Source organism: Natrix helvetica (assembly GCF_964273705.1).
Source record: "Natrix helvetica genome assembly, chromosome: 3".
Classification (NCBI taxonomy): domain Eukaryota; kingdom Metazoa; phylum Chordata; class Lepidosauria; order Squamata; family Natricidae; genus Natrix; species Natrix helvetica.
In genome coordinates this window covers 134,046,257-134,070,920 of record NC_138549.1, presented here as the reverse complement: position 1 = coordinate 134,070,920, position 24,664 = coordinate 134,046,257, and the positions used below count along the sequence as shown (strand labels likewise).

At 35.5% G+C, this 24,664-nt stretch overlaps 1 protein-coding gene across 2 annotated transcripts in view; it reads right to left on the bottom strand.

The window, feature by feature from the left end:
• Positions 1-9,220: 9,220 nt before the first annotated feature.
• Positions 9,221-24,664, bottom strand: part of RAP1A (RAP1A, member of RAS oncogene family) — a 94,786-nt gene continuing 79,342 nt past the window's right edge. For both annotated transcript variants that reach the window (XM_081946151.1, XM_081946150.1), the window contains 3 exons: positions 17,533-17,676; positions 12,150-12,264; positions 9,221-9,952 (listed from right to left, as the gene is read on the bottom strand). In XM_081946151.1, coding sequence (XP_081802277.1) covers positions 12,178-12,264; positions 17,533-17,676 — 231 coding nt within the window. In that variant the 3' untranslated portion in view covers positions 9,221-9,952; positions 12,150-12,177. The remainder of the gene's footprint in view (positions 9,953-12,149; positions 12,265-17,532; positions 17,677-24,664) is intronic.

Sequence of the window (24,664 nt, the reverse complement as noted above, 5' to 3'; positions counted from 1 at the left end):
CACGTTGATATGTTTAATCAAACTCTTTATGAATAAGAAATATTTCATTTCCTTAAACACTGGTTGTATGTGATGCTGCGGCTTGCTTTGATTTTTTTAAATCACTACTTACATTTTATTTTGAAAGAAAGAATATAAATATTTTAATGATAAAGAAATAACCATAGAGTTATAGATCAGTTTAGAAATAGTATTTATAATAATAACCCCAATATGGATGGTTTGTGGAATATGTTCTAAAATGAACTCATAAGACTACCCAACAGACGGATATGAGGAGCAGCCCAGTGAACGCAAATCTGCATAAGACTTATTATTGATAAGTGAATTCACTAAGAAACCCTCAAAATGGCTAAGACAACTGTAAAAAAAAAACTGGTCCAAATCAAGCCATATATATTCATTTTTTAAAAATCTGAGCAATCCTGACTAGACGATAAGGGATTAGAAAATGAACTGCCAGATTCGAAACTAGCAATTTTATTTGCTTTAATTAACGTATTGGGAACCACAAACCTGGTTGAAAGTCTAGTGCATGATGGCAAACCTATGGCATGTGTGCCAGAGGTGGGACACAAAGCCCTTTCTGCTGGCATGCATGCCGCCCCAGGTCAGATCTCTGTGCTGTCTTTCATGAGCTTGTTTCCCTGCAAACAACGAAACAGAAGCTCACGAAAGAACAATATTTTACCTCTTGCCGCACTTCTGGTGTTGGGATGCCTGCCTCCCACTGGCCAGTTGGTCTTTGGGTCTCTGTTGCACATGTGCACATGTCTGTACATGTGCACGTTTGTGCGTGTGCACACATCTTTCAGTTTGGGGATGCGGATGTGTAGTTTGGGTACTCAGTGTCTAAAAGGTTCACAATCACTGGTCTAGTGCAAATCTCAGGGACTGGCCAATAGATCTCATTCTTGACCCAAATGGAATCCATATGTCATGTTGCGTTATGGGGTTGGGGGTTGGGTGGGGGTAGTTTATTCCCAGTAATCTTGAGGGACAACCACATAGCTATCTTGTCCAATAGCAACGTGCAAAATTTCCAGTTCTCTTTTTTATCCCATTTCTTCAAAATCCAACTTTAGAGTCCTGGGGAATACCACTGCTTTCGCTATTCTGAACTATCTTAAAAACATAATAACACAATATTAAATAATAGTAATTAATTATAAACAAAGACATAACATAGCCACCAAAATGATTCACTGCAATATATGGAAAATTGTCTTATACCGATAATGAAGAATAAGAAGGAACAAATAGTTGAAAGAAAGCAGTTGAAAATAAGGAGGTTAAAATATTGTGGGATTTCATGGCTCATAACACAACAGATTTAATTAGTTGAAAAGAAGAAAGTATAGATAATAGATGTGGCAACAGAACATACAATCATAGAAATGGAAAGGACCTTGGAGGTTTCTAATCCAACATAGTATAGATAGTAATAGAATAATAGATTGTGGAATAGAATATAAAGAATTGGAGAACATCACAATGTACAAAGTCCTCAAAATTGAATTTGAAGATTTTTGGCATAAACTAGCCATAATGGTCCCAGTGGTTACCAGCACACTGGGTGCCATACCAAAATGTCTTGGATGGTTCTTAGAAAACCCAATGTACATTGAGAAAATTTCCACCATTCACTTGCAAAATCAGACATGTACTGTGCTTTACAGCACCCTAGGTTCTTGAGAAGAACTTGATCCATATGAAGGCAACATCAACTAAAGAACTGAGAGCTGAGACTTTTCAATAACAACAACAGGAGGAGGAGGAGGAGGAGGAGGAGGAGGACTGCAAAAAATCATAAAATCACGACCTGGCCATCTACACGGCTATGAATGAAACATGTAACAGTGATACCCATTGTCATCAGGGCACTTGGTACCAGGTCCAAGAATTTTACAAAACACATCAAAAAATTGTAGCTTCCTGCAATAACACCAGTGTTTTGCAGTGGAACTGCAAAAAACTGGGCTACTCGGAACATCATATATTTTAAGAAGATACTTGGTTGATATCTAGGACGCTGGCAGAGACCTTTAGCACCAGTCAATGGTATTTCTCACACATTTTTAAATGTTTTTAAATGTTCAGTTGACTGCGTTTCATGTTTAACGAATAAAAGAAATAATAAAATAATAAATATAAGCTTGCTTACATATCATGCTAGGCTAAAAACAAATCAACCATCATTTGTGTTTTGTGTAAATCCAGCTATAAATAATGTAACAAATTATTAAATGTCCCTCTGTTATATTAACTCAGTTAAATTAAAACTAAATAAATGGCGGTCACATTTTCCATCCAGACCTCTTTGTGACTTTGTGTCCCCTTTGTGACTAGTGCCTTTGTGGTTGCTCAACCACAAGCAGCATTCACAACCTGCACACACTTGTTTGAAGTAAGTGTTTAAACTACACAGGAACAACAAAGAAGAAAAATCTATGAAAAAAATGTTTCTGGGCTCTCCATCAGAGGCTCTCCATTCTCTGTCATCTGACTCGTTGAAGGAATTGGCAGGAAGCTGAGTTACCTTCTTTACAAGATCAAAACTCTGCAAAGTGATTTTTTTTAAAGAACCAGTACAGCTGCAAAGGCAAATGTCTACAACATGCCATTGATGATACACAATACATTTCTGGCTCTTTCCCCATTTTTTTGTAGGCATGCTTTGCATTCAGGCACAGCATTTAGAAGGATAGCTTCCTGCAGCTGCTGCAGTTTTGCTACCTTTTTCTCAGTATCATGAATTGCTCTGGCTCAGACACTTTTACTGTTGCCAGGAGTTTATTTGAGACTTTTGTCTGAAATCTCAGGGGCCAGAGGCAGCTACTGAACAGACGGAAGTTGCAGCCTTCTGAACAGCCTGGAAAGCATCCAATGTAAGTTCTTCAATGCCTTTCATGTAGAGACCGAGCTGTGATTTACAATATCAATGTTACATCCATGCAAACGGCCCCTGACTGATATAAGGTAGTAGGTATTTGAAGGAATGGCAAGTCACTATTTCTATGAAATTAATTCCTGCCATCAAATTATTATAAAACTTATTAGGACCTGCTGGATATACATATATTTGAGATTTATTACTAGGGTCAGAATTTAGTTTTGATGATAGGGAACTTTAAAGGGAGTTGTTAATTCTATCTATATTTTCTATTGTGACACATGGAATAACTTATAAAGATCTATCCCATACCATATTCCATCTCCTCTAGAAATTTAAGCTGGCTATATTAATGCTCCTAAAAATACACCTATTTTTTTTATTCAAAGTTTCTGGATTTTAGCTCCAGAGACTATTCATCATTCAGTCATTGCTTAAATTTGCACATAATTTTTTTTAGCGACAGTTGGACATTAGCATACAAAAATGCCTTTCTCTGTTTTTTTCATAGATAAAATATGAACCTAGAAGCAAGCAGGTATATACATACAGTATATGGAGACTGAAATTCAGCCATTTATTGCAGGTACCTTGCATTTACAATTAAAATAACAACTCTTAAAGTAAACATCATCCATTACTCTCCTAGAACCTATACTTGGGAATTGCAGGTATCCGCTTTTTAAATTCAGGACTTTTTAACAACAAATTGAACTATTTATCATTTTGCAGAATTAGAGAGGCTGCTTAAACTTCTTCTGGGCCCCATTAAATTAAAGGAATTTGAAAGAACTCTAAACACAACTCTAGGGAGATGGAATGGCTGCAACTCTGAATTTATACTTGCCTATCCTTTGCATTTCAGAACTGAACACAAATTGTCATTGTTTTAAGTGGACAATTCCTTTGTGAGGAACTGAACTCCTTCTGTATATTTGTGTAAATTGAGTGACATGGAAATTTAGCCCAGGGCTTGACATATTGATTTCAAAGCACATAAAACTTCTTGTAGTTTAGATTTTAAAAGTGCATAGTACCATAAGTGCTATGGAGTACAATTTCAGTGTGAATAAGCAGGGGAGATTGAGATAAGGGAGGAGTATGTGAGTTGGTTTCAGAGTCTCCTGTGATTCTTCTTTTTTTCATTTTGCTGCTGTTTTATGTGCACATACTTGGCAGAGAGTGGAACACACAGATACAGTATGGGTGCACAATAATGTTGAGTTGTTCCAGGCACAGCCAGTCTTGTTAATTTCTGCAGCCTGTAGCTTCTGGAGGGCTGGGGGAGGCTGTTTTCGCCCTCCCCAGGCTTCAGGAAAGCCTCCGGAGGCTGGGGAGGGTGAAAAATAGACCCAACAGGCCAACTGGAAGGGAGAGGTCGCACATACATGGGCAGGTGGGAGGGGAGAATGAATTGATGTGGGCATGTGTGCACACACTTTATTGCGCACACACACAGTTTTGGCACACCATAAGAAAAAGGCTCGCCATCTCTGCCTTATGGCATTTCAGACAAATGCTTGTCCAATCTCTTCTTAAAAACCTCCGGCGATATGCCTTTCATGTACCTCCCATGAGTGTCAATTCTTTTCTCTTTTTCCCTCATATAACCAGCTATTAGGTCTCCTAGTGACAAGATGACATAACATTTGAGTATTAAATTTTAATTTCATAAGAACTTGAAAGTATAATTTAAAACAATTAAATAGATCCAACAATTAAAACTCTTTAAAAGATTTGGTTTACGACTTCTGTTTTAAAAACCAAGTCAGAAATTAGGTTGCTAATCACAAAAGAAAATGTTTTTATTTTTTAAAAATAACTGAGGCAGCTATAAAGTCTGCACTAGAGTGCAAAGTCACTAAGCCTATGACAACTGCAGCTGAATCCCCTCACATGAGTTCAGAGAATATGTGGGTTTGGGGGTTATATAAAGAGGGATTTTCCAGTGAGCTGCATACTAGGGCTTCCAAAATCAAAAGCAGCACTTTCAGTTTTACCCACAAAGTAATTTGCTGGTTTACTCTGGGAAACTAGAAAGAGTTTGGGGCACAAAGGCAACCTCACGCAGCACAGCTGCTGCTTCTGAAAGACATTAATATTAACAGTAGTTGTACTTGCCCAATAAAGGATCTGTGAAAATAAGATTAAAATCTCCTGCAAAACACAGCTGGAGGTAGATGCTTCCCTCTGAGTGTGAAGAGTGAATTGAACATCTTTTATTCCAGTGCTTTACAGTTTAACAAGTTTGCACCAAGATCTCTTTTTCGTTTTGCGTAAGTTATCATCATGTGGGACACACATCTTCTATCATTTCATAACTATTAGTGCAAAAATGCTGCATCATCACCAGAATCTTTTTAAAAATGACATTGACCAACTACAATTTTAAAATTAGAGATTACTCTATATATCTTTTTGCTTACTATTTTGCTTGAGAGATAGATAGTCATACCTTTTATTTTTATTCTCTGCTGTAATATGAAGTACTGAAGTGCCATCTACTGGCTTGTTGGAATGAAATGTTCTTTACATCAAGGGAAAATCAATAAGGAAAGATACATTGACCATTTTCTTGGTTATCTTACAGAATTTCCCCCATGTTTATTTGTAGTAGTTTGTTATTGTTGAAATATCAATTATATTTTAAAAAAAACAGAAAAATAGGGAGTGGGTGGGCTGGCTGAAAGCTGCAGTGGATAAGTTAATAATTTAAATTAAATGGATCTTATGCCACGCATGGTGGATCATGCTACATTCCCCCTCGCTTTTGGAGATATGTAAACCTAGTTATATTAAGTCTAGTTTAGGAGACACATTACAGTTTGGGTTTCTTGTCTTCAATTGGAAGAGAAATGACAACAATGTCTTGGATTGGCAGCTCCACAATGTGGTAGTACCGCCATTATGGCCATGTCGTGATAGGCCCATGGAACATCTCTGCTTTATGAACTTGACTGGTGACCGGTAGCTTTCCAGGTACAAATTTAAGATGCTGTTTAAAACATATAAAGTCATTCTTGGCATACGTCCTAGTTGCTTGAGGGATCTCTGTCTTCCATAATTTGTTTGTCCTATACATCTGACAGAGCAAGCATGCTCCAGATGCAATGATCAAGAAAGTTCAACTGATGTGATTTCTGTCATAATGTTTGTCCTCTGGGATAGCCTCATCCTAAAATTATTGAGACAAGCCCTTAAGAACTGGTTTTTGTTCTCAGGCCTTGGGTTATAGTAAATGGCAAGGACCTTTTGGTTGTCTGATCTGCGAGATTACGATTGAAGGTTTTGGGGACAGGGGGAATATTACATTTTATCTGTGTGGCCTGCATTAAGTTTCATATATTGTACCATTCACAGAGTTGTAATGGAGTTGGGCAGTCAATGCATTTAATAATCACAAATATTGATATCTACGGACAAAAATTGTAGCTGGGGGTGGTGGGCAAAGGAAACTCATAAAAAGTAGTTTGGGGGGAAATTACAGGTTTCCCACACTGGAGCAAAATACTTTTTTTCCAGTAAAGTCTCTTTCATTTCTGTAAACTAGTCTGAGGGTTTTGCACTATCCTTCTTCTTTGGTCCTAACAGATTTAATAGGAAGGGAATCGGAAATCTCAGTTGTATTAGTGTGGGATGACAATCAAGAGTCTTGTGGAATCTTCAAGACTAACAAATATATTACAGCATAAGTTATTGTTAAAATAAGTTGTTTTTCTTTAAAGAAAGTGAAAGACCTAGTTTGGGTTAAAGGTTTATCCCATTTGAAAAATACGAAGAATTATTTTCCTGAAACAAACAGCAGTCACTTCCACTAAAATTGCTTTCACATGCCATCTGGTAGAGATAAATACCAATATAATAAATTTCAATATGCTGCTCTATTGCCCACTGGGAAAGAAGTATGCCTTTACACTAAACACATTAAGAACAATTTTGCCTATTCTTCACTTCGTTATTTAGTTAACCTACTAAGTCTATTGGTTCTACTTAATTCTAAGATGTTGAAGACACTGAGAATAGTTGCCTGTAGTGATTACAAAGCCTAATTTGCTCTGAGATAAGCTCAAAATATTTTGGTTTAAATGGGAAAAAATTCATATGATTTTCATTCTGCCTTTCCAGTTAATGAATGTACTTTCTGCTGTGCAAAAGAATTGTGGCAAAGAAAAAAGAAAAAACTTTAACTATCCAGGGAAATGCACTGCAGCTTGGGTTAGAGTAGGGAGTCTCCAAATTTAGGAGGCCTGTGAATTATTGACAAAAACCTAGTGACTGCCATGGCAAAATCACAAAAACTAGGCAAAAAAAATCCAACAAAACCAGTGAGACTAGAAGCATACTCATTTCAGCCCCATTTCCTGGCTCCAACAAAAATATCTACTTCACAATAAAACATCTGATGCTTATATAGTTTCTAAAGAAATTTAGAAGAAGAGGAAAGTACATACACAATCTCTTACATCACATACTGACAGCTATCTTTTAAAATTATCCTTAAGGAACATACCCATATCTTTTTGTGTCTCTGCATCTCTCTAAAGTTATATACTTACTCTACTGTGATTCATGAACTCAAAGCGAATTTTTTGGGTAGGTGGGAAGAAGTTTGACTTAGTACACATTTTCCACAAACCAGCCGCAGTTTGAAACCAAGTTGTGTTAGCAGGTTATGAAACAGCTTAATATAAACTGACAACTGTGTCATTTGAGGCTTATTTTACAAGCTGCATGATGCCATTATAGTATTTGCTTGCTTGCTTGCTTGCTGAGCCCTGCATCTTGTTTCACCCAAACTTACCCAGTTGTAGCTTTGTGAGACAAGCAGGTCAGCAGGCCCAAAGAAGGGAGAGAGTGGCAGACGGATCCTGGAACTCTGCTGCTTTCAGCGGCAGCTAAAAGCTGTTTCAGTCTTTAAAAAAAGAACATAGATCTCCAAAGGCAACTTGGTCCTGTGAAGATATTGCAAGTGATGTATGTCCTGGGTGCCACCATAAAAATGAAAATGGATTATATCCTTACTAGCTCTCATGAGATGTTGGCATTTTACTCATAACTACTAGGGAAATCATTTCAGCTGATCTGGTAGCCTAGTAAAAACTTGGACTTTAAAAAAAAGTTGAATGCCAAGACCGTGAACATATCAAGAGAAGAACTATTGTTGTTCTGACAGGCACTATATTGCCAACCTTTGGCTGATGTGACAGCCCACAAAAGCTTTCACTGCTGATGGAATGGGGGAACTTGGGAACCACTGATGAAATTTGTCTGTCAAGTTAAGGCAGGTGGTCTCCTAGCTTTCTGGATAACTTTTGTCTGCTCCATCAAATTTCTCTGCCTAGTAAAGAGAGCCTACATCAGGGGTTTCTGCAAGAAGTTCAAAAGAGTTGCAATAGTATCCACAACTAGCTATTTTTTATATAAATGTTATGACTTCCTTGACTGCTCCTTGCCTAGATATACATTCTCAGTTCAGCAGAGGAAAAAGTTAAGCCTCACAATGGACAATTAATGATAACATATCACATTTATTACCTATGTTTTTATCCATTAGTAGAAGGTGGCTCAGCTCGCATATTAGAAATTAGGTGATCAAACAGGAGATATAGTTAGAAAAACCATTATTTTACTGAATTTGCATGTTTAACATGATTACTAAAATTCCTGGTCAGCAACTAGAACCTACCTCTCTCCAACAACAGGAAATATTTCAATGAATTACCAGTATTTTTCAATATTACGATCAAAGTTTCTCAATGGGGAAAAGCTTACTCTGTTTTTATATCCACTAGGTGGCACATGAATACTGTTTATTAGAACCCAAATGACAACTCTCATTATGGAGGACACATGAACCTGAACTGTAGGCAAAATTACAAATCTGAAGTTGTTAAATATTCTTCCCATTCCCACTCCATTGTAGCCCTCGTTCCAAACCACAGTTTTTCAAAACATTTGTATTATAGGATCCAACATATAAGCAAACTAGAGAATGGATTCGTACTAGTTTCCAGAACTGAAACTTAAAAGGTACCTACGTTCATAATCTACTGGTCCATTATATCTCTTTGAATATACTATTACTGTTTAGTTACTGTGTTTGTCTAATACAATGGTGTGGATTCTTTAATGATTGTTTACTTATACAAACACACTTAATTGCATTTTCAAACCACTTCTGCTGCACCATGTGCAGTAAGAGACTTTCTGGTACAACCAAAGTGGGAATTACTAGTGTATTTACTCATATTTACTATTACAAATATTTTTCAACTTTTCAATTAAAAACCGAGACTTGCAACCTAAAAGAGTAACAAACAAACAAAGTGGAAATGTACTAAAATTTAATCAATCATAAAAGCTGTAATTTAATCTGTGACAGTAAAACACAAGAAGCAATATTAGAATTGGTTTAGTATATTATATATTTTAGCTTTCAAAGCCATAGAAATCAGTTATCCCAGTTTATTTTCCTATAAAAGACCCATTTGTTTCCAAAGCATAATGCACAATTTTAATTAGAATATAGGGCAGAATGAAAATAATGATAGTCCATAACTTTTTAAATATAAAATGAAGTCAATGACTTGGAAAGTTATCGCTGCAGTGAGTATGAACAGTAAAATTTGTATAGTTGTATCTATCATGATAGATATCAAGTATTAATGACTGATCATTTTTAGTGCTTGATGGGCACAGGATTATGGGAAGAGGTCAATATGAAATTATAATAGCAATATCTAACATTTGAAATGCATCCATGCTCTTGTATAATCATACAACTAGAGTCAATTATATTTATTATCACATTGTTAACTGCTATTGCAAAAGAGAAGTACTATTGTCTTTAATTCCAAGAGTTATACACAGAGCAAATTTATTTTCTTATTTTTTTCCTCAGGGACCTTTGTGCAAACCATTGTAAGATCTAATTTCTTCACATAATGTATAAAAACAGAAGCCTCTTCAGATATGATGTCAATTTGTGATGTAGCTTTTTTGAATTTCTGGAATGCTGGCACTTTCCAAATTAGGCAACAGTTCTTCATTCCTGCGATCCTAGGTAAAGAAGTCAAAGGGAAACATTAACATCCAAGTCAAAATAGACTTTTTAGGAAAAAAGTGTAATGTGAGCTACCAAGAGTCTTATTTACTATAGCAGCATAAAAGAGCATTGAGTGCTCTACCAGTCATCTTCAATCAGCACCAGTGGCAGGGAATTCTGGGACTTGTTGCCCAATACATCTCGAGTCATTTAAACTGAGAATACTATATTTTGTTATTTTTTTCTTTACTTTCCAGATTACATGATTTAGGTTTCAGAAAGAAGGACAAATACCTACTGGGGAACCTGCCCTTTCTGTATCAATACTCCGACTGGGAAACTTTCTCCCTAAAGATGTTTCATTGGTATAGACTTAGCACTGTTTAAAATAGTTCTAATTTTCTCATATTTGTTAATGGATTAATCACTGCAAATGTGAGTACAAACATATACACTCCTAGGGGTGAGGAGCCCTTCTGCAATGGTATAGGATATGAGACAGCAGTGGAGAGATGGGTATGAAGAGGATGGGTCTATGATTTCTGCAGCTGCTGCTTTACCCTTGTGTTATTGACTGCATCTTTTGCCAATAATGATACATATTCAACATAAAACATTTTTCATCAGAAGGTTGGGATGTAAATACTTTAATTCAATAAAACTATTTTTTTCACTGAATGAACGAAATAAAATGTTACAAATATTTATGTAAGCTTCTCAAAAGACCTCAATTCAAGACCCCATTTTCCTCTGAATGCGCAAGAGTATCAAACAGAGAGGGAACTAGGAAAATAGACCTTATGGTACATGCACCCATCCCCAAGTTTCAGCTCTTGCACTGAGCAGGAAAGATAAATCACACGAGTAGAAACACCTTTTAGAGCTTGTATAATAATATTTAGTTTATTCAAGGAAAGCTAAAATACAAAATACCAAAATATTAAAAAAGAAAAAACATAGCAAAAAGAAAAAAATGCCTTAGGAAAAAAAATCTAACAATATACACATTACATCCTCATTGGTTGAATGCTGATTAATATAATAATATTAACCCCCCCCCCTTGCAAAACAGGCCAAAAGCATTTTAAACTATTCAACTACTAAATCTGTTTACAAATTATTGGCCTGCTGTCTATATACTATGTTAATCCTTTTAGAGTTTTTAGATTGAAGCTGCAATCAAGTCTTCTAACAAATGTATGAAGACATGGACCGAACAGTGAGATAGAAATCTTATATATATGTATATGTATGTGTATGTGTATGTGTATGTGTATGCATGCATGCATGCATGCATGCATCTATCTATCTATCATCTATCTATCTATCTATCTATCTATCTATCTATCTATCTATCTATCATCTATCTATACGTGTGTGTGTGTGTGTGTTCCAGAGTTATGCTGGAACACACACACACACACACACACACACACACACGTATAGATAGATAGATAGATTTCAACAAACTTGGTACACATATGACTTACTCTCTGGAGAAAAATACTGTGGGGGTAAGATACTCCTAAAACCCCTGGGGGGGGGGTGTTACAGCCTGTTGTGCCATACTGCCATACTGTCTTCTACTGTACAGTGCAGTGGAGTTGCCATCGTTAATGGCTTCACAGTACTCCACAGTACTTCCCCCTCTGGTAAGGGGGAAAAACCAAGATTAGAAATTACGTTTGGTCCGGACATTTTCTCTCTATAAATAAATTCCCGGGCAACACTGAGTTATCAGTAAATAAAATAAGGAATAGGGAGGAAAATAACATCCTAGGATATACTGTAATCCTGAAACTCTTATAAAAAAAGCAGTTATGGCATGATACTGGCTAAAGAAGGTACAGTATATAAAAGAAGAATAATTTATCAGAAGAAAACACTACACCAAATGTTGTGCATGTCATGTTTACAGTGTGAAAGTTTTGCATCCAGGTCTTCTGAAACTAAAAGATGGTTTTTATATGAAGTACTGAATTAGAAGGAATGCTTGCGAAAACTTTACAGAAAACAGCTTTCCACTGCAGCTTCTGTTCCACAGTCCACAGTTGCTCTTACATAACAGAGTAGCTTCAGGGTAAAGTCAGTAGAAACATGTCTCAAGAAAAGAATAACTGGATTTGACTGTTCAGCCATACTGACAGAGAACTTTGGTAGTGAAAGTCTAACCCATCTAGAAGTCCCCCTGAAGGGAATGTGTTTCCTTACCTGGCTCAGAGCTGCTGCATGCTGGGGTCTAAAGCAGCAGACAAGACTTCTTTTTAGGCTTCTTCTTTTCCACTGGTGTTTTTCTATTTATCTGTCTGACAAGATCATAAAAGATCTACAAAAGAAAGACATAAAAAAAAAGCACCGAGAGCAATTAGAGAAATGGGTCTTACGGAATGGAAACTTCTTACAAAAATTCCATCTTCGTTCTGTCATCAAGTTTGTTTGTTTATTTGGATTTATATGCCGCCCTTCTCCAAAAGGACTCAGGGCGGCGTACAATATTAAAAAACATATATCCCAAAAGTTAAAAAAAAATTAAATCCATATCCAAAAACAAACCAAATTAAAAGACAATACATTTAAAAGAAGTTAAAATTAACAGGCCAGGCCGGCTTGCTGGAAAAGCCAACTTTTTCGGACGCGTCAGAAGGACCGGAGGTCAGGGATTATGCGTAGCTCCGGGGGCAGCTCATTCCAGAGGGAAGGCGCTCCCACAGAGGGGGAGAGCCTTCTCTGTGGGAGCGCCTTCCCTCTGGAATGAGCTGCCCCTGGGAGCTTCGCTTGAGAAGTGAGAAAGAAATGGAAAGAAATCTGATGTCAGAAAGAAGAGTTTGTCACAAAAACACAAGACAATTCAATTAAAAACAGAGTTTTAGTTGATTTCGTACTGGGACTTTCCTAGCCATGGAAACTATGCACATGCAAAACAAAACATAAAGTGCTCTTCAAATATTCCCATTACTTTAAATGACTATTGCTTCAATAAAGACAGTATCACATCCTAGAAATCCTTTAAAAATAGTACCGTTCTACTGGCTATTGTAAACATTATATGCTACTGTCCATATGTAAATTCTGTACATGTAACATCATGATGCCATTATAATTATTTGCTTCCTTTTCATTCTCTGTCTCTTATAAGAGAGTTGATTTTTGCAGGACATATGAACACTTTCTGAGAATAGTCAATCTAACAAAAGCTGTGCTAAGTAATCTTAAGAGAAATCTAACAAATCATTAATGCCAAAGTGTTTCACTTGCAAAGCACTACTCTCAGAGATAGATCAGCTTGTATATGCAACTATAAACACAAATGTCACATTTTATTGGTATGGGTATAGTCTGGAGAATAAAGGCACCTTCCTCACTCAGAGACTGCAGGCACAAGTTCTTGTAAAAGTCAGCTCTGTAGTAATGCAACCTTCAGGGAAACTTCATTTAAGGCAAAGTTGTCTGCTCGCTGAACTTGGTCATTTGCTTGTATATGTTTCATTACCCAACTTGGTAACATCATCAGTATAAGCAATCTAAGCTCAGAGAACACCAAGGATGCTATTGTTCAACCCTGAGCCATGTATATTCTCTTCAATTAAAACCTAATTTAACTTATTTTTCCCTTCCAACCCTGCATTCCAACAAGCATTGGTATTTTGTGAACTGCAAAATCCAGAAATTAGTACCTTGATATTATCTTTAAAAGTTCTAAAGTATAACCAGGCATTTTATAAAAGTATGATAAAACCAGCATCTCTTTTACTCAATACAATAATATTCCATAAACAGTTATATGAGTTTCTGATGTCAGCCAAGCAAAACATATCAGCACTCTAATAAGATCAACTTGACTTGCTTCTTGCTAGATGTTGATAAAATTTAGAGGTCAATGATTGCAATGAACGGATTTGAGAAAAGATTTTGGAGGAATAGGCAGACAGCACCTACTATCTTTTCTGATAACAATGCCTCAAAGACATTCCATCTTACTACTAATCATTTATTAAGGCTATTCACAATATTTGAACCAGACATAAGGAAGTGAATTAATACAAAGTAGCTACATCCTCTAAAAGTGGCCATTTCAAGGATCCTCCTATTTTGTTTCCATGTCCTTCAACCTTAACTCAACCAGAGAAGATCCTTAAAGCAAGTGCATCTTCTAGAGTATTTAATTTATTAATAATACATTTATTTATTTAAATTATTATTTAGTTATGTGAAGTCCCTGATTATTTTTATTTTAATGTAATTGTTAGCAGTTGACTTTAATGTTTTTATTAATAGATTATTTAATTTTTAAACATTCAGGGTTGAGTCATTCCACCATTCATGTTTATGGGGGGAAAATCAATGTTCTACAAAAACGTAGAATCTGGTAAAATGTTTCTTTGAAATCATCATTTGCTTCATGGTTTGTGCAACACAATCCATTTTCCTGGTAAATGAGAGGAATACTCAATCCCAACAGCCCTATATAATATAGTATTGCCAAATCTTTTCTCCCCAAAAGAAAAAAGAATAACCCTCCCCTAAGAATAAGGATTAATACATTACACTGATGTACTGTAGGATTTAAATTGGGATTAGATGTGGGGAGGGAGGGGAAGTTAGTTATGCAGATTCAGTTTACATGTGAGACAGATTACAAGCACCTTATCAATTAACAACTGCAATTTGGATTACCAAACTGAGAATTGGTATTGGCGGGATTAGCTTGGATGAAAGAAGGGATTTTACTGCGAAATACAAGATTATTGACATTGGAAGGTCATTATTTGCAACTAGGTTGGCATGCTTTTTTGTGTTATAGTAAAAGTAAGGAAGGGATGGTAAACAAAGCAACCCAAACTGTATATTATAACCTATTAAATGAAATAATAAATGTATAAGAATGACAAATGTAAAGAAGAATAACAATTATGTGAATGTATACTTAAAACGGTATGTAAGAGAATAAAAAATAAAAAAAATTCACAGGAAACAACTGCAATGTGTTGGGTTTGTTGAGATTTTTTAAAGATTGTATGAAATGTTTGATATAAATGATTTCGGTAATCTCTCATTCAATAGTACTATTAAAGTCTCACTTTTCCAAATGAAGTAATGTATCCAGGGAGATTGAAATGCTCTGATACTATCAGTAAAAGCAGACAGTATATTTAAGCCTTAACTTCATACTCTCAAATGATAGAATAAGACATCCAGATTCTTTAGATTTGTTAAAAAAATATTGATTGCAACAACAGAAGCAAGAAAAAATGAGCTCCTAGAAATGCTATCCACCAGATATATTAGACTTTAAGTTTATAATTCATACTTAGATCTTAATTTTCTTTAACTATTCTACTTGTGAAGGATGGGAACCAGAAGTCCAATTTTCCTTTCCTAAGGAAGGAAGGCTGACTCCTCTTTTATTCTACTGTTCAGAACTAGATTGGCAAAGTGTGCTTTCCATAGTGGCTCTTGTTTAAGAAAATCAAAGCAAGTATGACAACAGCTCTTTTGGATAAAAACTCTTTTTGATTCTGAAAAATGGAAATTACAAGAGGAAGTCACTTCTTGCTTCAAAAACATAAAATAATAATGCAATCTTTAGCTGTTCCACAATGTTGGCAGAGTCCAAAAGAATATTAAAGGTCAGTACAGAAACTTGACTAGTCTTCTCAAAAAGAAAAATGAAACAGAGCAAAAGATGAGAAAGAGAAGAGCAACAAGAAAAATAAGGGAATATATATTTTCATCTTCAAAATAAATGCAGACAAGTACATTAAAAACTTCATTCACCACCGTTTCCCTGAAAATAAGACACGGTCTTATTTTCTTTTGACCCCCCAAAATAAGCACTTGGCCTTATTTTCGGGGAGGTATTATTATTTTTGAGGGGCAGGAGGTGGCCAGCGTGGTCACCTCATGGCTGCTGCTGTGTTGCAATATTTTCGGGAGACACCTTATTTTAGCGCATGCACTCAAAAGCCCGATTGGGCTTATTATCTGGGGAGGTCTTCTTTCTGGGGAAACAGGGTAGATGAGAATGTCTATTTAATTTATTAGTGCATATACTGAGCTTAGTAACCAATAGGCAATTCATGTTCTCCTAGGGTACCTTGTTAACTTTTGGAGTTCTTTTTGGAGATTATAAATCTTGTATTTCTAGTCTTATCAAGACACATTACTACTAATCTTGCACAATGTGATAGTTTCCCGTTGCACTGTATTACAACTTCATTATTACAGCCAGAATGGCAACTTAAGAAAACCTGCCCTGCATATCTTATGATTCAGGCATCTATTTAATATCTTGCTGATTCTGTTGTGAAGAAGGCACAGTTTACTTGGACAGGGTTGCACTCAATTTTAAGGACCAGGTTCACAACTTGAAGGTCCTCCTCAATGTGGCACCATTGCTAGACAGTATGTTTATCATATTTAGCTGAGTGAACCCAGGCTATAGTAATCTCAAAGTTGGATTACTACAAATTTCCACTTGCAGGATGGCTATTAATGATGGATGAGAAACCACAGTTGGCCCAAAATGCAACAGCATGGGTGACAAGCAAGGATGTGCCATATATCTTAAAACTATTTTTAAAATATTAAAACTATGTTCATGGATATCCATGAGGCATGTTAAATTATTATTTTGCTATCCAGAGCCAGTGGAGTTGGGTGGCATTATAAACTAATTACTTTAAAAATTTTTGCAGTCAGGTCTATTTATATGAATTTGTTCATTTAGAATCCAAGTCAAAGAATGTAAAAAATACAACATACCATTTAATATATAACGTGTGTGTGTGTGTATATATATATATATAACGTGTGTGTGTGTATATATGTGTGTGTGTGTGTGTGTGTTGTATTTGTGCTGATAAATAAAGGCACAAATGCAACACAAATATAAAAAGGCAACATTAAAAATAAAAATATGGTTTTCTGCCTGGATGGTTTTCTGTGATGAGCCGAAGGACAGAAAGAGGGAGTGGTGAGCTTCCTCCCATATTTGGGCATACCAGGGGTTGTAACACAAATACACACACACACACACACACACACACACACACACACATACATACACGCACACACACATACATACATACATACATACATACATGAAAGGAAGAAACCCGGTAAAATTAACCATTCACTGAAGGTACCCAACAGTTTCTATAAGTACTAAAAAGCTATAAATTTAAAAAAAAAACCAATGCTACTGCCTTCAAAATACCTGGGTATTCATCATTTAATAAGAATACCTCCATCTGCTCATCAGGAGTCAAAGATATTTCTCTTCAGACATTTGTTTTGTCTTGTTAATGAAATAATATAATTTATTATCACTTCTGCATTAAGAAGAAAACATTAACAGGCAGCAATGTAGGCTTATATGCTTTGATGGGGCATTTCTCCTTTTTAATTAATTGAATTTTTGGAACAAAAATATCAATGGTGATTATCTGAAAAGCTTCCTTTAGACTGGCACATGAAAGGGAACATTTCTGAGAGATTCTACTGGCAAAATGTAATAGAACTATACAAATAGAAAATATATTCATGTTTACAAGCCAGGTAATACAATGCCTTCTGAAAAATCAACCAATATTACCTCGTTAACATTGATTTTAGACTTTGCAGATGACTCTAGAAAGGCACAGTTACACCACTGTCTTGCTAAATTCTGTCCCTGTTCTTTGCCAACTACTCGTTCATCTTCCAAATCACATTTATTGCCAACCAGAATCATGGGTACCTGTACAAAGAGAAAAGAAAGGTATGTGTAACTTACAATAAAATAAATGCTTAAGTTCCTTATTTTGGGCTGGTCTGAAAAAAAAAATTATGGCTAGTTTCCTGTCATGAGAAAGTAAGCATATCAATGAACTTTCCAAACATTCATACCTTTTTTTAATAGTTGTCAAAACAATTCATAATTATCAGGGCAACGTAATCAGGATAATATCAAAAGATAAAAAGGTTTGTTTGTTGGTGTTTAATGCACAATCCCATCTTTAGTTTACTAGGTCTACTTCATTTAATTTCTAAGGAATACAGGGATTTTGTGTTTGTTCAGCTACACATTATTATTACTATTATAAGCTTTCCTCCCATCATCCCAAGTTGTATGAAGGTGAAAAATTCAATTAAAACAAAACAGATACGTACACAGGTAGACAGACAAGGCCCTCAGTTTTAATCTTCATTGAATTGAGATATAACACAAGGAGTTTGTGAAGTCTGATAGCACACTAATTGAGGTGCTGAACTTGTGACAAGGGATATTCTAGTTCCCTCTGAACCCATCAAATGATTGGGGCTAATCATGCTCTCTCAGTCAAGTTTACCTCATTGAATTGCTGTTGTGGGCATAAAATTAAAAGACTGCTAAATATACTGCTTTGAGCTCCCAAGGGAAAAATTAAGTAGATATTAATACACCTCTCTTTCCCCCCAAAATATCGTAAAATGGGTGGACATCTCTAGCTATTTGTTTTGCAATTCTATAATAGAATCACCATTATTGACAAGTTATGTTTGCAGAAACAAAATGAGGAACAGAATACATTAAAATGCATTACTATTAATTCTTTCCATCAACAGAGGTCTTTTGTTCCTCTATTTGACCATTTCCCGAGTGAAGATTAAAAGGAAAATCTTACACAAGCAAATAATGTATTTTAAAAGAAAGCTCTGAAATATTAACCAATCAAAATCAAGCTATTTTGGAGACTGCAAAATTCAAAACTCCGTTCTGAAAACATTAATTACAGTAGGCAATCTACAAATGGCCATTAGTTTAAAAAAGTGAAACAAATATTGCTTCCCCCTTCTTCCAAAATATCCTACAGACACACAATACAGTACACAATAGACTGACATTTGCAACAACATTATGAAATTCTGAGAGATGCGGTCTGTCAGAGTCTGCAGTCTGGCTCTCGAGTAATGATGTTCTGATTTTACATTCTATTTCAAATTGAATTGAAAATTGAATTATACTTTGTTTTAATTAGTTTACATTTACATTTTCTGCAGTTCAATTCAAACATCAATAGGAGACGTATAAATCCCAATGAGTTCATGAAAAGGGGAGAAACTTTGACACCAGTTTTGAACTTCCACCCCCAGTTTCATATACCATTCATATATTTGAACAGTAGACACTGAGCTTCCCTTAATAAAGACCCTGCCAAATTAAGGATGTTTGAGGTGGAAAATTACAAAGCAGGAAATTACAAAGAATTACTTTTTTCCACATTAGTTCCTACAGTTTGATGGAATGAAATCTATTAAATGTACAATACCCTAAACTTTCTATGCTCTAGAAAAGCATGGCACTTCATAAAGAACTGGGAGCTGAGGTAAAAAGCTAAAGGGTTTTACAAAAGAAATTATCTCTAAGGTTTGGCATGAGCAGACAATTTAAAGATCATGAACAAAAATGTAAAATAACGATGAATTTTGTACCTGCTAGCAAGTCTACAAAATGAACATCTAAAAGAGTTGTTTTTTCCATTATATTCCAAAGCAAATACAAAAACTATTGTCACTAAATTTTTTGGTGAGAGCCAACATACAGTACATGAGGCTGGCCTGACTATTTCAATTAAAATCTGAACCACAGAATGTGAGAGTGATAAGAAAAAATGAGATTACTCTATAAATATTGGTCCTAACAGCATTTTTAAACCTGGCTAAACTGGACAGGATATGGGAAAATCTATCTTTATCTATGGATAATGATAATGGAATTTCCAACTCTGGGTGACTATCAGATACAGAGATAATTTCCACACATTGGCAAAATTTGCTTTTTTGTAGGAGACGGATAAGTAAGTGAGGAAAATGAATAGGACCCACCTCTCAGCAAGCTTTTTATGCTTTATGAAATTCCGTCATTTTAGTTTGCATACCTGTGCTTCAAATTACAACCTAATAATGAATATTGAACAGGTTCTGAATTTAAGTAAAGTATGAACATTGTGGTGCTACATATTCTCAACTACTGCACACTGATCGTATTTAACTTACTTCAAGCTGACTATTAACATTGTCTTGAAAATGTAATATTCCAAATAGAAGAGAAAGCATTTTGATTAAAAGAAGTTATACTATATTTTAAAGTCATTCATGTCCCTTGGCAATGCCATTCACAACAGTACAAATGAGAACATTTTAGCATATTAAAGCCTGAAAAGTAATGTGTTAGTAAAAAAGGAAAATCAGAAACAAGCAGAATTATGGAATTAGTCTTCAATCTAATTCATTTGATGTATCATCTGATAAAAGTCTCACTTCATGGGTGAAAACAGCTTCACAAGCTATAGGACTTTGACTTAAGTGCAAGAATTGGATTTCAAGGGCTCTGTAAGAAAACTAATCCCTATTTTAAGGAAGATTAGTTTTACAAGTACTTTTTTATATATCTACTTAAGCCAGAATGTGTAGCAAAAGCTTATAGAAGAGAAAATGAAACAATGATTGGTATAACATTAGAAAAGCAGAAATATGCAACTAAAATCCCTCTACTCATGTATCTTAATAGGTAATTCTTCAACAATAACAATTTAAATACAGTATTTTCTGATTTCAAAATAAAGCCATCTTCAGCCTTATCACATCTAATTTGTTAGACAGAGACTGGAATATGTTATCCAATTCCACTTCTCCATTTTGACTTCCCTACTTTGACAGAGAAGATTTGAAGGGAAACTTCACCATTAATTTTATTCATCTCCGTAGCAGGTAAGTTTATAACTATATTCATAAAAACAAAATTATGATTCCACTTCAAGCAAAGGAAAGTTAGATCCTCATTTCTCATTTGTGGTTCAACTCTAGAATACCTGGGAAAGATCAGATTAGATCAATATTATCACATTAATAGCAAAATGTACTGCCAAAATAATGGATATTTTGTGTAATTGATATTTCTAGGATAAACTATTGAATTCTTGATATTTTCCTATTAAAAATTATTTCAATTTGCAATGGATCTATGTAGTCTTCACTTTCAGCTGCAGCCTTAGTTATTCCAATTTTGGGGAAAAGGAAAAATACATAGTATTCTAGCTTTAGGCATACTAATAGAAGCAGAACACTGAACAAACTGGGCATTTAATCTAATCTAGAAGGGCTGTTCAGAATGGAGTGCTATTACCAATTCATAATATAGCTTGCAACACTTAGAATGCCAAATAACTAAGTGTGTATTCCCAATCATATTAACTTAGATTATACAGTGAGCAGTAGTGACTGTAGTACAATACCTGTTTGACAGCTGTGTGATGAAGAAGGGTACAGTACAACAATATATTCACATACACCAGTGGTGAAGATTCTATTAAAGTGCATAAAATAGAAGATGTGAAAATAACAAAAGAAATGGTGCAAAGGCAGTCAAGAAAAGTAAAGAATTGGGAGTGCACCTGGACCAGATGAGTTTCTGGCTAAAGGCACTTACAAGTATGCATGAAAGATTGGCAGCCCAGATGAACCAGATCTTAAAAACACATGACAATGATGAATGGATGAAAACTGGAAGGACATTTTTGATCCAAAAAGATAAAGAAAAAGGAAAAGACCCTGGAAACTATAGGCCAATCACCTGTTTGCCAACAACATACAAGCTCCTTACTGGTATCATTGCAAACCAAATTTATGGATACTTGGAAAGGAATGACTTGCTTCCTGTAGAACAGAAAGAATGCTGCAAAAATTCAAGAGGAACAAAGGACCAACTGCTGATGGACAAGCTAATCCTAAAGAATTCAAAGAAAAGAAGAAAAAAGCTGTTCATGACTTGGATAGACTATATGAAAGCGTTTGATTCAGTTCCCCACAGCTGGATAAAGAAATGCCTGAAAATCTTTGGCATTAGCAGCAAAATACAAAAATTCATGGAAACTTCAATGAACCTCTGGAAAACGAAGCTTATGGCTAATGGAGAACTGAGTGAAGTTGAAATTAAACGAGGCATTTTCCAAGGTGATTCCCTTTCACCCCTACTTTTCATAATCTCAATGCTACCACTGACAACCATTTTGAAGAAGGCGATCTGTGGATACGAACTTGCAAAGAAAGGACTGAAAATTTCACACTTGGTGTACATGGATGATTTGAAGCTGTTTCGTAAAACAAAAGCTGAACTGAATTTATTAATTGAAAGCACAAAGGAATTTAGCCAAGTATGCAGTTTGGAATTGACAAATGTGCAACAATGGCAACCAAGGCAGGTAAGGTCCTAGAAGATGATGGAATACAACTTGAGAATGAAGAAATGATAAAGGCAGTAAAACCAGAAGAAGGCTACAAGTACTTGGGGATTTTAGAGGCCTCTGACTTAATGCATAATAAAGTTAAGGAATTAACCTCAGCCAAGTACATTTGATGAATTTGCAAGATATTAAAGTCCAAACAGAGTGGAGGAAACATCATAAAAGCCATAAATACCTGGGCTATACCTGTAATTTGATACTCTGCAGGAATAAATGACTGGACCCAGATGGAGTTGGACAATTTAGACAGAAAAACAAGGAAGCTTATGACAATGAATCATGCTTTGCACCCTAAAAGTGATGTTGACTGATTGTATCTACCAAGAGAAGAAGGTGGTCGAGGACTCCTACAAGTAAAGCAGACTGTGGAAGAAGAAAGACACAGCTTGAATGATTACATCCAAAAAAGTGAAGAACCAATGATTAAGGAAGCCTTTTGAAGACAACTAAGTTAAAAGCTGAATATAAGAAAGAAGTAATTGAGAAGCGAGCTGAAAATTGGAAAAGCAAAGCTATGCATGCCCAATACTTGAAAAATATTGAAGGCAAAGCTGACCAAAAACTAACTTGGAACTGGTTAAGATCAGGAGTACTGAAACAGAAGGCTTTATTTTGGCAGCTCAAGAACAAGTCTTAGCCACAAACTGCATGAAGGCAAAAATTCAACATGTTACCACCAACAGCAAATGTCGCCTCTGTAATGAGAAAGATGAGACAGTCGACCACTTGATCAGCGGGTGCAGCAAAATTTCACAAACTGACTATCTACAACGCCATGACCGTGTTGCTAAGATTATTCACTGGAAATTGTGCCAAAAGTTTGGATTTGAGTACAGCAAAAACCACTGGGACCATCAGGTTGAAAAGGTTTTAGAGAATGAGAAAGTCAAGATCTTGTGGGATTTCAGAATCCGGACTGACAGGCACTTGGCCTACAACACACCTGACATAACAATAATTGAAAAGAAAAAAGTAAGGTTTATTGATTGCAATACCTGGTGATGCACGAATTGAAGATAAACAGCTAGAAAAAAATCACAAAATACCGGGACTTGCAAATTGAGGTTGAGAGACTTTGGAAAAAGAAATCAAGTGTTGTCCCAATTGTAATTGGAGCCCTTGGAGCAATACCTAAAGGGCTACTTCGCTATTTGAAAATTCTAAATTTACCTGACTTGAACATTCTGACTCTACAAAAAACCACCTTACTTGGAACAACTTATATTCTCCAACGTTACCTTAACAGTTTCTAGGTCCTTGAGCTGTTGAGCTACCAACCAGCCCCAAAGGCTGTGAATCTCACCAAGATTAACATAATAATAATAATAATAATAATAATAATAATAATAATAATAATAATAATAATAATAATAATAATAATAATAGAAACTCTATAGAAAGTCAGAAATAGAAATCCAATCACTGACAAACACAGTCCGAGTATTCAGCACCGATATTTCAATGCAGTTTGGCATAGAAAAATGCGCCACTGTATCCATAAAAAGGGGCAAAATCACTGCATGTGAGGGAATTGAAATGCCCAATGGCCAACTAATTAAATGCAACAAAAATGAAGCCTACAAATACTTAGGCATTCTGCAGTTGGATAACATCAAACATGGAAAAGTAAAAACTATTGTCAGGAGAGAGTACACCAACAGAATTAGGAAAATTTTGAAATCTAAATTAAATGGTGGAAATACAATCAAGGCCATAAATACCTGGGCAATACCAGTTATAAGATACACAGCTGGTATAGTTTACTGGACACAAGCTGATTTGGACATTTTGGACCAAAAAACCAGGAAACTAATGACAATGCACTACAGTTTACATCCACGCGGTGACACTGATAGACTATACCTGCCCCGAAAATCAGGTGGCAGAGGATTATTACAAGTGAAGCAAATAGTTGAAGAAGAAAAACATGCACTGGCAGATTATTTAAAAGAAAGTCAAGAACATCTATTAATCGAAGTAAAGAACAAAAATCTATTGAAGGCCCAACAGACGAAACAAGAATACAGAAAAGATGTGATAAAATCAAGAATGGAGAGTTGGCAGAACAAAGCATTACATGGCCAATTTCTGGAAAAAATAAAAGATAAAGTGAACAGTAAAAAAACTTGGTTATGGTTAACAACAGGTACATTAAAGAAAGAAACAGAGTCACTAATCCTGGCTGCGCAAGAACAAGCTATCCGCACAAATGCCATTAAGGTCAAAATCGAAAAATCCTCTGATGATGCCAAATGCAGACTTTGCAAAGAAGTTGATGAAACTGTTGACCACATACTCAGCTGCTGTAAAAAAATCACGCAGACTGACTATAAAATGCGGCACAATTCAGTAGCACAAATGATCCACTGGAATTTGTGCAAAAATTATAATATTAAAACAACAACAAACTGGTGGGAACATAAGCCTGAAAAAGTCACCGAAAATCAGATGGTCAAGATCCTG